The following is a 13,825-nucleotide window of genomic DNA, read 5'->3' on the forward strand; positions in this document are numbered from 1 at the left end:
CAGCCAGCAGACATTTGGGCCGCAGTGATGGGCTTCAGAGAAACACACACGGGCAACTCTGCAGCCCACGGCCCAAGCACCGAAATTGCTTGTCGGCATCACATTGGATGCAGAGAAGCCACCCGGAGAGCCACCTCCCGAGGCAGTCAGCGCCGCATCCTCCTGCTCCCTGCAAAACCCCTGCGAGTCAGAGCCTGGGGGGCGAGGGGGGCCGTGCCCGACTTGCCACCCAGCCAGAAGCCCAGGTGGGCAGCCACACTGCATGTCCTGCAGCACCAGGAGAGCCAACGACACGCGGCTCCTGCGGAAAAAAACACTTGGAAAAGTTGCCGAATGTTTCGGTTCTAAAACGCCTCCAGAAGAGGAACAGAGGCTCGTCAGGAATGCAGTCCCCAGGGCTTCTCAAATACATTGGTTTCCTACTTTCCTTTTTATAGGGAATGATCCGTTTGATACATTTACATAATACCATAATCTGGAGGAATTTCTGTCTCTTCCCTCCGCAGACATCCTCTCCCCCGGAGAACAAGACCGTCTCTGTAATGGCAACATGCTCCATGGATAAACACTGCTCCTGGGGACAATTTTCCTTAATTAGAAGTATGTTAACAGGACAGGCAGGAAGACAAACTCCAGCCCTGAAGGGTGGCAGCCGTGGGACAGAGAGGCACCCTGTGCCCCTCCAGGGTCCGCCGCAGCCCCCCCTGCCCCGCTCCCAGGACAGACCCCTCCTTGTGCCAGGAGCCACCACCTCCAGCCTCGCTGCTGGCTCCGAGATGGTGAGCAGGGGGCTGTGGACAGGACAGACAGCGGCAGGCACAGCCACCACCATCACGTCAGCCTTGTTTCCTTAGAAAACCAGGTTAAAAAATAAAATAAATTTAAAACCCCCCTCTGTCAAGCCGCTCAGCTCAGAGGAGGGAACCACTGGGCGGAAGCCGGTGGCCCACGTCCAGGACGCCTGACTCGGTGCTGGGAAGGATCCTTGTGGCCTCCACACACACACGCACACCCACGTCCGCACAAGCCAGGGACTCCCTGGGAGGTAAAACCACCCCCCCGGGGCTGCGCAGCCCCCCCCGGCCGCTGGGCTGCTGTGGGAGGGAAGCCCCAGCCTGGCCATCCCTGGGGACAGGCAGAGCGACTGGCAGTTAATGGAAAAGATGCCAGAGCATCGCCCTTCCTCAGGGAGCCCTGGGCTGCCCGGACCCCCAGGGGCCCACCCCTCACCCCCTGCCCCCCGCAGCACAGCCACGATCTAAGGGAAACGCTCAGGGACCACCGGCACCGCTCCGGCCCCGGGCACAGCCCAGACTGGCTCGGCCCCCAGCCCCCCGGGGAGGGGGGACGCACTGGGCAGCATTTTGTCACCCTCCTGCCAGACAGCTTGTGCCTCCCCCCGCGGTCCCAAACGCGCCCCCTCCCCACGGCCAGGCTCAGCCCCACAGCAACCCCACGCAAGCCCAGCTGCAGCACCGGAGGTGGGAAGAGCAGGAACAGAGATGGAACGAGCTCCATCTCAGCTGCGTGGAGGGCAGCCAAGGGACCGCTAATTACTCTGCCTTAATGAGACCATTCCACGGGCAAAAATATTCAGCAGAGGCCGACAGAGGGACAGGGCGCTTGGCTTCCTTCTGGGTGAGAGGAGAGAGACACAGGCTCAACAGGAACCCAGAGAACAGTTGTTGGGATGATTTTGAGGGGCGAGGGGACAAGAAAGTGAAAATGGGGCCGGTCGGGGCAGAAAGGATCCTAGCAGGGCTCAGCCGCAGCGAAGTGAACCCGGCACAAGCACAGGAGGCGGCGCGGGAGAGACGGACAGATACGTGCAGGGATAAACACGCTCCTGTCCATCCGAAATCAAACCCAGCCCTGCGCACAGGAGGATCCCAGTTACTCAGGACGTTAACTTCACCCTTTTGTCCCCAGCAAGACGGGAAGCAGCTTGCCCCACGCTCCAGGCTCCCCCCACGCTCGATGCCTCGGGGCTGGCCAGAGGGAGACAGAGGGGACCAGCTCCTGCCGCGGATGGGGGGAGTGCACAGGGCTTCTCCGTCCTGGGAAGGGAGAAGCAGAGAAGACCCTTCCCCACTCGCCATCGCAGCCTGGGGGGTTGGGGTGGCCACAAGGAAGGGAGATGGCAGCTCGGGCAGCAGGTCTGGCCAAGCCCAAGCACCGCAGAGCCATCCCCTCCCGGCACATCCCCTCCCGGCACGGGGATGCTGCCGCCCTTGGACCACTCAGCAAAACCATCCCAGGCTGGCTCACTCCGCTCCAGGGGGGTCTCAGTCCCCCTTAGGGGCTTTATCCCTGTCCTACATGTGGGGAAACACCAAGGGGGAACTAAAGCCAGAGGGGCTGGGCAGAGCCAGAATGGTCCTGAGCATTTTCCCCAGCGTCTGCAGCAGATCTGCCTCCAGGCTGAACAAAGACCAGCAGGCACTTCATTAACAGCCCGATTAAAATCATCACAGCCGTAGTCTCCTCCAACACAAAGGGCTGATGAGCTGGTGTGAGCACACTGGCCCCAGACGCGCTGCACCCATCCCTTGCTCTCATGCGTCACTGCTACAAGAACAGTCGTAAACAGTTAAAAAAAAAAAAAAGCCAAAAAAAAAAAAAGAAAGGAATCAGCAGATGAAATTACCAATCATCCTGCTTTCTTGCCAAGTAAGTTCACATTGGAGCCTCTTTCTTGGCTAGGGTGAGGCAGCAAGGAAGAAAAATAGCTTTCCATGCAAAGTGGGGAAAGAAATGTACTTGGATTCCTCTGCAGAGCAACGTCTCCCTGAAATCCATTTGTCCCAAACCCTACAGCTCCTCTGCTTATTGGCAGCAGGACAGGTCATTACGAGTAACAGGGCTGAAATGGAGTCAATGAAAACAACCTCCTAGACATGCTTGTTTAGATAGATGCTGCCCAGCAAGGTATTTTAATAATGGCCAGATTGCTATCGTTTAGGGTTTATAATGCACTCGGGATCAAATGTCCTGATACTTCAAACCCCTTCCTGGGGGCTTGTTTTATAAAAGAAAAAGAAAACAACAAACCTTAAAACAAGAAATAATAAATCAAGGAACCTCCACAGCCCTTTCCCAGCAGCCCTGCACACGTCCCGCCGCGCAGCTGACATTCCTGCCCGCTCCGCCTGGGAGCCGGCCACAGTCCCCACACCAGCAGCCCTGGCTCCGGCACTGCCAGGGGGACATCGCCAAACCTGCAGCCATCGCCCTGTGCCAGGAGAACACCAGCGCTCCGGGCACCTGGGCTGCTGGGGCCAGGAATTAGCAGTACTGGCACCAGTGACCTTCCAGCACAATAAACGCATTCAGCAAAACAAACCCTGGCACAGTGGAGCTGCTGGTTCTGACTGTGCAAAAAGTCACGAGTCGGCTGAAAAAGGGGGAAAAAGAAAGAGAAAGAGAAGGGGAACAGGGCAGGAGACCCACCGAGAAACCCAGGGCTCGGTCTCCTGACACATGTTCTCCGGTATTTTTCCATAGTAAAAGCAAAGAGCTCCTGCCCTTTCCTGAAAGCCGAGTATCACCGGGTGACACGGCACCGGAGCTGCCACCGCAGCGCTTGCACAAATGCCGGGGAGGCCGAGAAGCAGCTGGCGAGGGGTCAACCTGCTGCCAATTAACGGTGTCCTCTTAAGGAGGGCTCCTGGCAGGGCTGCACACGGAGCCGCCCTCACCCCCCGAGCCCCCTGTGCACGCTGCGGGGGAGTGTCACCACCCTGCGTGTCACCTGGGGGAGGAGAGGGGCACAAATCCTCTTGAAGGTCACACAGATCTGACCGTTTCTTCCCTCGCCCTTCCCTGTCCCAGCCCTGGGGTGGGAGGCAGGGTGCAGGGGCTCGCCCAAGGAGCTGCAGCCGGCCACGCGCCCCCCCAGCAGCAGCCCCGGGACGAGGGGGCACGGGCAGCAGGTCGAGCTGGGTGGCCAGCAGAGCTGGGGGACGGAGGTCTCCGGGTGGGCCCTGGGATGCAGCAAGCTTTTTGCACACACCATCTTAGCAGAGATGGCGGCAGGACAGGTATAATCAAGACAACTGCCACCCCAGCCAGGACCCGGCACAGGGAGCGGCTGCATCCTGGCAGGACCTGCACCGTACCCCCACCCCCGCCCCTTTGGCCGGGCAGTGCCAAGCCATGAGCTGCCCAGCCGGGAAGGCTGAGCAGCACAAGGCCCTGGAAGCAGATTTAAAAAAAAAAAAAAAAAAAATTATTATTTTTTTTGGTGTGTTGTTTTGCTTTGGAATTCTTTGGAAGCCCAACTCCAAACAAATGAGGACATTGTCTCGGGGAAACACGTGGCGGTTGGAATCTGGTTGAGAAAACCCACGGGATCAGAAATCCCCGGAGGTCAGGGATTAGCGGCTGAGCAAGGTGGGTCCGCAGGGACCGGCAGCAGCCCCCTGCCAGGCACCGGCAGGGCTCCCCCCTCCTTCACGCCTGCACGTGAGCGCTGTCACTTCAGAGCAAAACCTGCCCTGGGCACCAGCTGTCCCCAGCCCCTCGCGGGTGGCAAGGCTGGGGCTGGAGGGGTCTGGGCTGACAGGGGCTGGGGGGCTCCCGGGGAACCCGCCTGAGCGATGCTCAGCTGCTCCGGAGCAGGCGCCGGGGGAGCCAAGCCTGGGCGCACTCCGGAGCACGGCTCTCCCCCCACGCAGGCACACGCCTGTCTGTCCTTGAGCACGAGCGGATGTGCGATGCCTGCCAGGATCCTCCCCGGTCAGAAACAGCGCTGGATTTTCACACGGAGCAGAGGAGAGGGAGAGCGGGAAGGGAGGAAGGACAAGTTCCCCTTGTTGCAATTCAGTGTTGGCAGGAAGGACGAGCCCCCCCCGGCACCGCCGCACGCATGCTCGTGTCCTGTCCTCCTGACGGGGCTGAGCCCGGTGGGCGCTCCAGCAGACGCTCAGCAGCCAGGGAGCCGTCCCAAGGGAAGCCGAGCTCCAGGGGCTGGGTGGGAAGGTGCCACCTCCGAGTCCCCCGTCCCCAGCACTAGCCAGGAGCTGCCACGGCCACCGGCACCGTGCCCCACGCGTCCCCCCGTCACCTCTGTGCCAGAGAGGTGCCCAGGGCTTCCCAGCCACCGCAGCTGGCTCCGACTGATGGCAGAGAGAAATAATTCAATTCCAACATGAGGTGGATTTTTATAACAGAAATAGATGGAAGACTTCACCAGCCTCTGCTTTTTAGTGTGTCCCTGGAAAAAGACCTGGGGGTGGGGGACCGGCCAGCTCAGATCAACGGAGAAAATCACTGCCTGTGAAAAATGTCCATGGGCAGCACGTTGTTTGGGAACCAAGGGACAGGCACCATCAAAAAAGTGCATCGGTACTCAAGGCTGAGGGTAGAGAAAAGGGTTTAGTAGTGCAAGGACCAGGGGAAAAGCAAAGCTTCAGGGTACCGTGGGTCTTGCCAAGCCCTGTTAATAGCATTCATTTAACACATCTCCCACAACACAAGTGACACTAATCTCTCTGCAGGAAGGGAGTGGGGACAGAAAGGCAGGGAAGCAGAGCTGCTATCAGAGCTGGGCTGTGACATCTCACCAGCCCAGACCTACCCCTGACAGCTGGGGGCTGCTAATTTCCAGCTCTTCAGCATCAGTCTTCCCCCATCAGATGCCAACTCAAGCCCCATTAGCAGCAGGCACCAGGGAAGCCTGACTCCTGCTGTTAGCAGATAATGCCATAAAGAAGCAAATAAAGAGGGAAACCACTAATTGGATTCACAGGTCTCTCCAGTGTCCTGACAGAGAGAAGCGAGGGAGTGACATTATCTCGTCATCACAACCCCCAGCACCAGATCCCGGGCGGGAGGAAACTCATGTCTCCAACTCGTTTGTGCTCACGGACAAACCCTGCGAGGACATTTCCCCGCGTGTCACCAACCCACGGTGACCAGGGGAAGGCACGCAGCCCGCACCGGCAGCCGCCTGTCAAATATGGCGCACACAGCCTGCCGGGAGCGTGCAGCAAAGCTGGGTAAGGACCATTCCCTGGGCAAACGGGAATAAAAAGCAACCGGCGCCACACAGCCAACGAGCAGCTTGGGGCAGCCCTGCTCCCACCCCCTCTGCCCCCCAGCCTGCCCCGAACAGCACCTGCAGCGCTGCTGAGATGTGCCCTACCGCAAGTCTCCACCATCTAACCCAAGGGAGGGCAGAAGCGGCAGCTCAGAGCCGGTTAACGGAGGGGGTTAATGGAGGTCCTTCATCACACCCTCCCTGGCCAGGAGGAAGATCTGCTGGGAGAGATGCAGGAGCCATGTTCTCGCTCCTTCCGAGGTGCACTGCATTGTTATTACTAATGCAGCGCTTGCAGGCGACGCGCAGCTGTCCAGGCAGCACGTACCCACCAGGGCGCAGTCCGCAGGCCAGGAGGCTGATGGCACATCCACACCACCAGCCCACCTCTGGAGCTGAAAATCAGAGCCGAGCATGCGCTTGTGCTCCGCAGCCCACACCCAAGGCTGTTTCGTGCTCCACACAGGAGGAGGGACCCCGCCGATGGAGGTGGGACCCCACCGCAGCTCCCTTGCAAGCAGCCAGCACCCAGCAGCAGCGGGGAGCACGCAGGAGCCGCCGGTCCCCCCCTCCCTGGGGATGCGGCTGCTCCCTCATCCCGGGGCAAGGGCAGGTGCTTTCCCACCCAGGTCAGCTGGATTCCCTTCTTCCCACTCGGAGCTATCGCAACCCATCAGGAGGCTGAGCAAGGCAAGGCACCTTTTTCTTGTCTGAACTCGAACATGCTCTTTATTACGGGTTCCTTTCCTGTCCTGAACACAATTAAAAGGTCCTGTCTCAGATTAACTTCCTGGAACTGGAGCAGCCCAAGGCACCACCCCAAAAGCCGGCCAGGCTGACAACCTCATCCGGGTACCGCCGCGGGGCCGCGGTCAGTGCTGCAGGTCCTGACCCTGCTCGGATTCCCCATCACCACGGTTGCTCCTGCCACAGCCACCGCCGCGCCAGAGCCGGGTCGCCGAGCCCTGCCGCTGCTGCAGCCGCAGCTGGCCGAGGGCACCCGGAGAGCTGGGGACCCCCACAGTGTGGGGACCCCCTGCGGAAAGGCGGCCGGGCTGACCTCGGGAACAGCCTGAAGCCTCCCCCAGACCCAGCGGTTCCACAGCCCCCCGGGCCGTCCTGCAGCTCTCGGCTCACGCGCCACATGTGACCCACAGCCTCGGCGGTGGAAATCACATTAAACCTGCGCTGGTGACAAGTGCGCAGCCTGAGCTTTTTACACGATGCTGGGGTCTGCCCCCCGGTGAGCCACCGGGAGGCCAAACTCAGCCCAAGGAAGCCTCAGGAGAGGAGCCAGAAGGAGCACATAGAAGCAGGGACCCCCTTAAACCATCGCGGGGGGGAGGGGAGAGCAGAGCCGAGCCCCGTCCTGCCTAATTTCAGGCTATCGCCTGCAAGAGCAAAGGGTGAGGCCTCTCCCTAAAAATACACACTGCCCTAAAAATACACATTGCAAGCTCAAATTAACCACGCTGCACACACCCTCGGCAGGGCACAGTGGCCAGAGCCTGCCGAGCCCCAGCGCCAGCGCAGCCCGAGGGGCGGCAGGGGCCTGCGGGTCCCCCGCTTGCACCCCGTGCTTCAGCCGGGTCCCCCTCGGCAGCTGGGCACCGTGACATCGCCCTCGGCAGAGAAACGCCCTCGGCGCCACAATCCACCCGAGACCTTTGCTCATTTGCAAAGATCAGTTCATACATGTTCATCTAATTCGCTAGGTTAGCTGTTGCTCATCCCATAACACCCGCGTCGCCGGGAAAGGAGGGGATCCCTCTGGCATCAGGCACCGCAGAGTCTCTCCTGGGAGCACCCCCAACTTCAGGTGGCGAAAGGCAGCAGGAGGATGATGCCAGGGAAGCAGAAGGTTGCAAAACCTGACGGAAACGCACTGCAAATCCCAGGTGCCCCCAGTCCCACCCCGACTGACTGGGTCTCTGGTTTCAAGGTTGCAGATCAGCGACAACACTGGGAGAGGTTTCCCACATCCTGGCTGTACGGCTACGGCACCCCCCCACCTCCCCTCTCAGGGGGATCTCACCAACCCCACCGCCCTGCACCTGCAGCAGCACCCAAGAAAGGTGCCTGGAAGCCCACGGCTTCTGCCGGGACCCCTCACCGGGCAGAGGCTCTCAGGAGAGCAGGCATGGGCACGGGCTCGAGTCAAAGAGCACCGAAATCCCAGCAAGTAACTCTCCTCCCTGTTCTGACTGCTGAACTGGGACCAGCAAGCCCGTACAGGAGGCAGAGCTGTAACCACACTCATTACGGCTGGGAAGACACAAGCAGAATAAAACCAACATCTGCCACTCACGCCGGTGACTCAGGCAGCCGCCCCACAGGAGGCACTTTTTGGTCGGGGGGTTTTGTTCTCAGTCACTGCTTGGGGTGGGGACCAACGTTTGGCTTGGCCAGAGGAGCAGCGGGCGAAAACCACGAGGAAGCAACAAGAACTGCTGTCCCCCAACACGCTACGCAGGTACCCTCTCCGCTCCTCGCTGGATTGTTTTTCCTCATGTGCAAAGAAATCATGAAACTGGCAGGAAATAATAGGAGGGAAGGAAAAGGAAAGCCAAAAGCTATGTTTGCGCTGAAGCCTTGGTGCCTGGCCCCGTGGAAAGCCACCTCCTGCCAAAATACACCCCTGCTTCACCCACCGCTGGCTGGGGATGCTCAGGCTGTCGCAGGGAAAATGGGGACTGGGGGGAGCAAGAACCAGGAGGAGGAACCATTTAAGTGAGGGCAAGGTCCGAAGGGGAGTATGCACTCACGGTGTAGGCTAAGGGAGATGTTGATGGAGCGCTCTTCCACGAAGCCCTTCAGGTTGGGAATCTTGGCACACTTGAGGATGGTCTGTGCGGGGCTGTCGCCCACGTGAACCCAGCACACCGTGTCTTCAATGTAGTTGAAGTCCATGGCTGTGGTCTGCTTGGCACTGGTGGGGGTGATGTTGGGCACAGGGGCTCCGCTCAGGTAGGTGGCCAGGATGTTCTGGGAGTTGGCGATGAGCAGCACGGGAGGGCGGTCCACAGGCTCTGGCGGGGGAAGGAGGGGAGAAGGGTGGTCATGGCACAGCACCCAACGCTCGTGGCGGCGATGCTGTGTCAGCCTGCGGCCCAGCCCTCCTGCTCCAGCGAGAACAAGACCGTGACGTGCAGCCCAGCATGGGCAAGGAGGTAAGACAGTCCCCAGGGGAGAGCACCCTGATGGGAAGACCCAGGGGCAAGGCTACACATAGGGCAGGAGGCCACGGTTTGCAGAGCTGCCCAGAAGCCATATGCTCGTCCTGCCAAGGATCTCACCATTCTTGGCTTTGCAGGATCTGTTATCAGGCTGCAGGAGGTATCCCTCTACGCAGCTGCACGTGTAGGAGCCCTCCGTGTTGGTGCACGTCTGGCTGCAGGTCCCGTAGATGGTGCATTCATCAAAGTCTGGAAAAGAAGGCAAACCCCAGGGTTTGGACCAGCCAGCATCTCTCCTTCGCTGCCTTAAGAGGGAGAAAAGGGGGGAGCCTTCGTTCCAAGGCAGAGCTGCAGGGGAGGAGACTATCCCCAGCCCCCAGAGGAATATCTGGCCAGCGTCACCCCACAACACCTGCGGGTAGCCCCCCGCGTTCTGCTCCAGCATCAGCAGCGAGGCAGCAAAGGGACAATCCCTGCCTCCCAGCTGAGCCTTTTCAAGGCCTAATTATCCACTGCCCTCCCCCGCTCTCTGCAAAATCTGCGCCTAAATTTCCAGTCTGAATTTCTCTAATCTTTCGCTCCCAAACCCCTGCCTTGCACGCTGCTCTTTCTTCTGCCAGATGAGAGAGCAGTCTCCGCTGGGGAGCTCTTGCCCCCAGAGGTGCGTGCAGGAGCTGATAAAGGCGCCTTTCACCTCTGCTCAGATAAATGAAAGAGCCGGAGCCGCCGCAATCTCTCACTTCCAGACTTGTTCCCAGGCATGGCACCGATCTGATCGCTGCTCACCGACCCTCTCCCATTTTCCAGCATCCTCGCTGGGGCACAGGCACTGGGAGCACGTACAAGCCCGGCAATGGCCCCCGACTCCGCGCACAAAGGCAAAGCCCTTTACTCCCGCCCGATATTCCTTGCTCGGGCTTTCAGGAGCTGCATCCACGCCAGCAGCAGGGAGGCAGAGCCCCATCCCATCCCCTCAGCCCCCCGTGTTCCCCCCTGAAGGTCAGGGTCTGCCGAGCCCCCAGGTCCCTCTGGCTGCAGGGCACCACGACGGCTCTGCCCGCTGCGCTCCGTACCGGTACCGACCTTTGCAGCTCCTCCTGTCCTGGGCCAGCTGGAAGGAGTTGTTGCAGTAGCAGGCTGGTCCGCTCAGCGTCGGCACGCAGTGGTGCTGGCAGGCCAGGGCCGTGCAGTTTGCTAATTGTTCTGAAGGGACAGGGAAGACCAAGGAGAAAGGCCATCACTGACGTGTGAGCAGGGACGCTCGGGTGAAGAACAGGGTGGATGCCTGAGCCCCAGCACTGGGTGACGGGGACCCCCAGGCACCCCAGCAGGCTTTGCTGGGGGTCTCCACGCTGTCCCCTGCTCCGTGGTGGGGAGGGAAGGATGGAGACCCTCAGAGGAGGAAGGGGGGGCCGTAATGGACACGGATCCCAGACAGACTTCAGGGTGAGCTTCTCGGCCACGTTCTCTCCGTGTTACTTGCCCGGGGACCACTCTGCGCCAGAGATGCTGTGGTGCAGGCAGCGGAGGAGCACTCGGGCAGGCAGCCAGCTGCCAAGCACACAGGAGAGCCCCATGCTCGCAGCCGCCCATCCCCCCGCAGAGGGGGCACAGCCCCAGCCCCAGGGTCAGGGTCAAGGTCAAGGTCAGGGTTGGCTAGCCCAGGGCGAAGCTGGGACCAGAGATGTGGTCTCCTGGCTCAGCACCTCCTGCACCTTCATCTCCATTTGCGGTCGTAAAAAGCACCAATAAAGCCCCCACCTGCGCGGGGGGAGGCCAGGGCTGCCCGCCTCGCTCTGCTGGTACACAGCAGCAGCCCCCAACTTCACCGAGGCCATTTAGCAACTGGCCTCCTCAGCCTGCTGAAGGACACGCTGTCAGCCCTTTGGTGGGGGGTTGGTTTATGTTGGGTTTTATTTTCTCCCATCCCCTCCTCACCCTGCCCAACCCAGTCATTTGGGTGCTCGGAGGGCATCGAACTGGGTCCCAGCAAATCTGCCGGCAGAGGGGCAACGGCAGCTGCGCGGCCACCAGCCTCTCCAAACCAAAACCTTCCAGCACTTTCCATGTGCCCCTCTGCAGCTGGGGCTGACGGGGGAGCAGCACCCAGGCACGGCGCAAATCCTGCTCCTCGCACATGGAACCATATTTAATAAGCCAGGCAGGGCCCAGCTGAGTTGTTTATCAGCTTTGGCAGACCCAGATATTCATTTCAGATTCTTATCTCTCAGCTAAAGCACCACATGCATCCCCAAAAAAGAAACCCCCCCTGAGAATGCCGGGTCTGCAGGAGGAGGACGATGGGGGGAGTTTTGGCAGATGTCGGCTGCGGTGGCTCCCTGGCACCTCGACATGAGGGACAAACCTGCCCACACAGAGGGAGCGAGCGGCCCCGGGCGGGAGGAGCAGCGAGCGGAGCGGGGCAGGGCGGCAAGGTGGTCCAGCAGCCGGACCACGGAGCGGGGGGACAAGTCACCTCCCCAAGCCCGGGGCAGCGGCAGGCAGGGGCTGGCGACCAGCTGTGGGGAAATGGCACCCCGGGGCAGCCAGCCGGCGGGCAGGGAGGACCCCAGCATCTGACACCGGGGCTGACATCCCCCGCGTGCCCAAACCTGCGAGCAGCAACTGTCCCGACACGGGGCCAGCTCTCGCCTCGTGCGCGCGGGTCACGTGCTGCCCAGCTGTGAAAAATCAGACCCCGCTTCAGTAATGAGAACTATTAGCAAAATATTAATTGTCAGCTCAGGCACAGCTGCAGAAGCCGCCCTGGGCTCCCCGGGAGCCCCATCCCAGCCCCGGAGGGAGCCCTTGGGGCAGGGTGTCCGCACCTGGTTCAGGCTGGGCAGGGCAGCAGCCCCAGGCGGGGGAAGGGCTGGGGAGAAGAATTGGCTGCTGCTCACCCAGAGCTGCCGAGCCCCGGGGGTCAGCCCAGGACACGCGTTTCTGAGCGACTAATCTGCGCCCCAGCAAGCCAGCCCACTGGTTTAGGGAGAGTTTTCCAGCAGGATTAGCAACCAGGGACAGGCCAGGAGGGGGAACAAAGCTCTTGGAAATTAGGAAAAAACCATACTGGTCTCTCCTATCTGATGCAGAACCCCAGCCCTCCGAGCTTTTAAGCCCAGGAGACAATGCAGCTATTTAATGGCCTGCAGGCTCAGGAATGACGGGCATTTCGCTTGCAAGCGGCTCTGGCTGATCTCAGGGTCTGCTACCGGCTGTGCCCAGCCCCGAGAGGGGAGCACGAGCGCGGTGGTGGCACCGAGAGGGGAGCACGAGCGCGGTGGTGGCACCGAGAGGGGAGCTCGAGCGCGGTGGTGGCACCGAGAGGGGAGCTCGAGCGCGGTGGTGGCACGGGTGTGAAGCCATTGAACAAAACCAACACACGGCTCACACCGTACAACCAGAAACCAGGGACAAACAGGGCTCTCACGACTTCCCGTGGGGGCAGGGAAAGGTAAGGGCGGTATCTCGTGGGGCAGCCCGCCTGCCCGCAGCCCCTCTCTGACCACCACCCCCCAGACACCTACCCCGACAGTGCGGCCCCTCATCGGAGCCGTCGAAGCAGTCGTGGAGCCCGTTGCACAGTTTGCTCATGTGAATGCACAGCTCCGTGCCCAGGCAGTTGTGCTCGTTGGGCTGGCATCGAGACACCTTGCTCTGAGGACCTGCAAGACAGCAGAAGGCAGAAGTGTCACCAAAGGGAGAGTATGAGGGCTCTGTAACCCCATCGCCCAGAGGAAACACCCAAAACTTGAGGGAACTCTCAGCCCCCCACGTCACTGTGCCGTGGCTCTCCAGCAGGGACCATCACCTGCTGGACGTGGCCTTGCACAGCAAGATTTTGGGTAAAAGCTCCTAGGGCAGATGCAGGGGTTCAGGAACGTTCCCCGGGATGTTCATAGGAACGTTTCTGCAGCAGGCAAGCACCACGCCGGTGGCAAACGTGTGAACACCCTTTGATTCCCTCTGCCCAGACATACATTAGATCCTCCTTGGTTTGGATTCCCCTGCCTGGCACGTGCCCCAGAGCAAAAGCAGCTCCCACCCAGCAAGGCCAGTCCCAAATCCCCTTGGCTGCCACGGCAGCTCAAGGCCAGAAAAGGTCACCAGAAAAGGCTCAAACCAGGGGGCTCTGCCCACTCCCGCACCCCCAGCCCTCACTGGGGGAAGCTCATTAACAGCCACTGGATTCCCCTTTCAGAGCAGGTGGGACCGCTGCCCGCACCGCTCCGTGGGGAGGACAGGCACGACCCATCTGGTGTGAACTTTGCCTCTTCCATCGCCCCCGCAGCAGCCTGAGCAGGAGCATCGTGCAAAAAGCGAGGAGACCCGGGGTGGGGGGGAACAGGGACCTTTGGCCTGCCCCACCAACCGCCGTCAGGAGACATGTGCCCACCCTCGGGAACAGCCGGGTTGACGGGCCGGGATCCCAGGAGGAAGGTGACCCCAGACCTCCGCAGCCCCAGAGTCCCCATTTCAAGCTCCCATGGGTGACATCCACTGCGGGCTGCCTGGACACACGGGTCTGGGCACCCCTGGCTGCTGGGGGGAGGGAGCACACAGGGTCAGGCTGAGCCCCCCGAGCACAGCCAGCCCCCCGGCTCCCCCC

General features: G+C 60.8%; 1 protein-coding gene across 6 annotated transcripts in view; it reads right to left on the reverse strand.

Annotated features, from left to right (window-relative positions):
* LRP1 (LDL receptor related protein 1) overlaps positions 1-13,825 on the reverse strand; it is an 89,062-nt gene that overhangs the window by 51,429 nt on the left and 23,808 nt on the right. For all 6 annotated transcript variants that reach the window (XR_008729883.1, XM_055696548.1, XM_055696547.1 and 3 more), the window contains 4 exons: positions 12,744-12,881; positions 10,300-10,419; positions 9,337-9,465; positions 8,806-9,069 (listed from right to left, as the gene is read on the reverse strand). Coding sequence is in view for 5 of the 6 variants with exons in the window: in XM_055696548.1 (XP_055552523.1) it covers positions 8,806-9,069; positions 9,337-9,465; positions 10,300-10,419; positions 12,744-12,881 (651 nt within the window). In the remaining variant the exon portion in view is untranslated. The remainder of the gene's footprint in view (positions 1-8,805; positions 9,070-9,336; positions 9,466-10,299; positions 10,420-12,743; positions 12,882-13,825) is intronic.

This window comes from Falco cherrug, chromosome 19, assembly GCF_023634085.1.
Source record: "Falco cherrug isolate bFalChe1 chromosome 19, bFalChe1.pri, whole genome shotgun sequence".
Lineage (NCBI taxonomy): Eukaryota > Metazoa > Chordata > Aves > Falconiformes > Falconidae > Falco > Falco cherrug.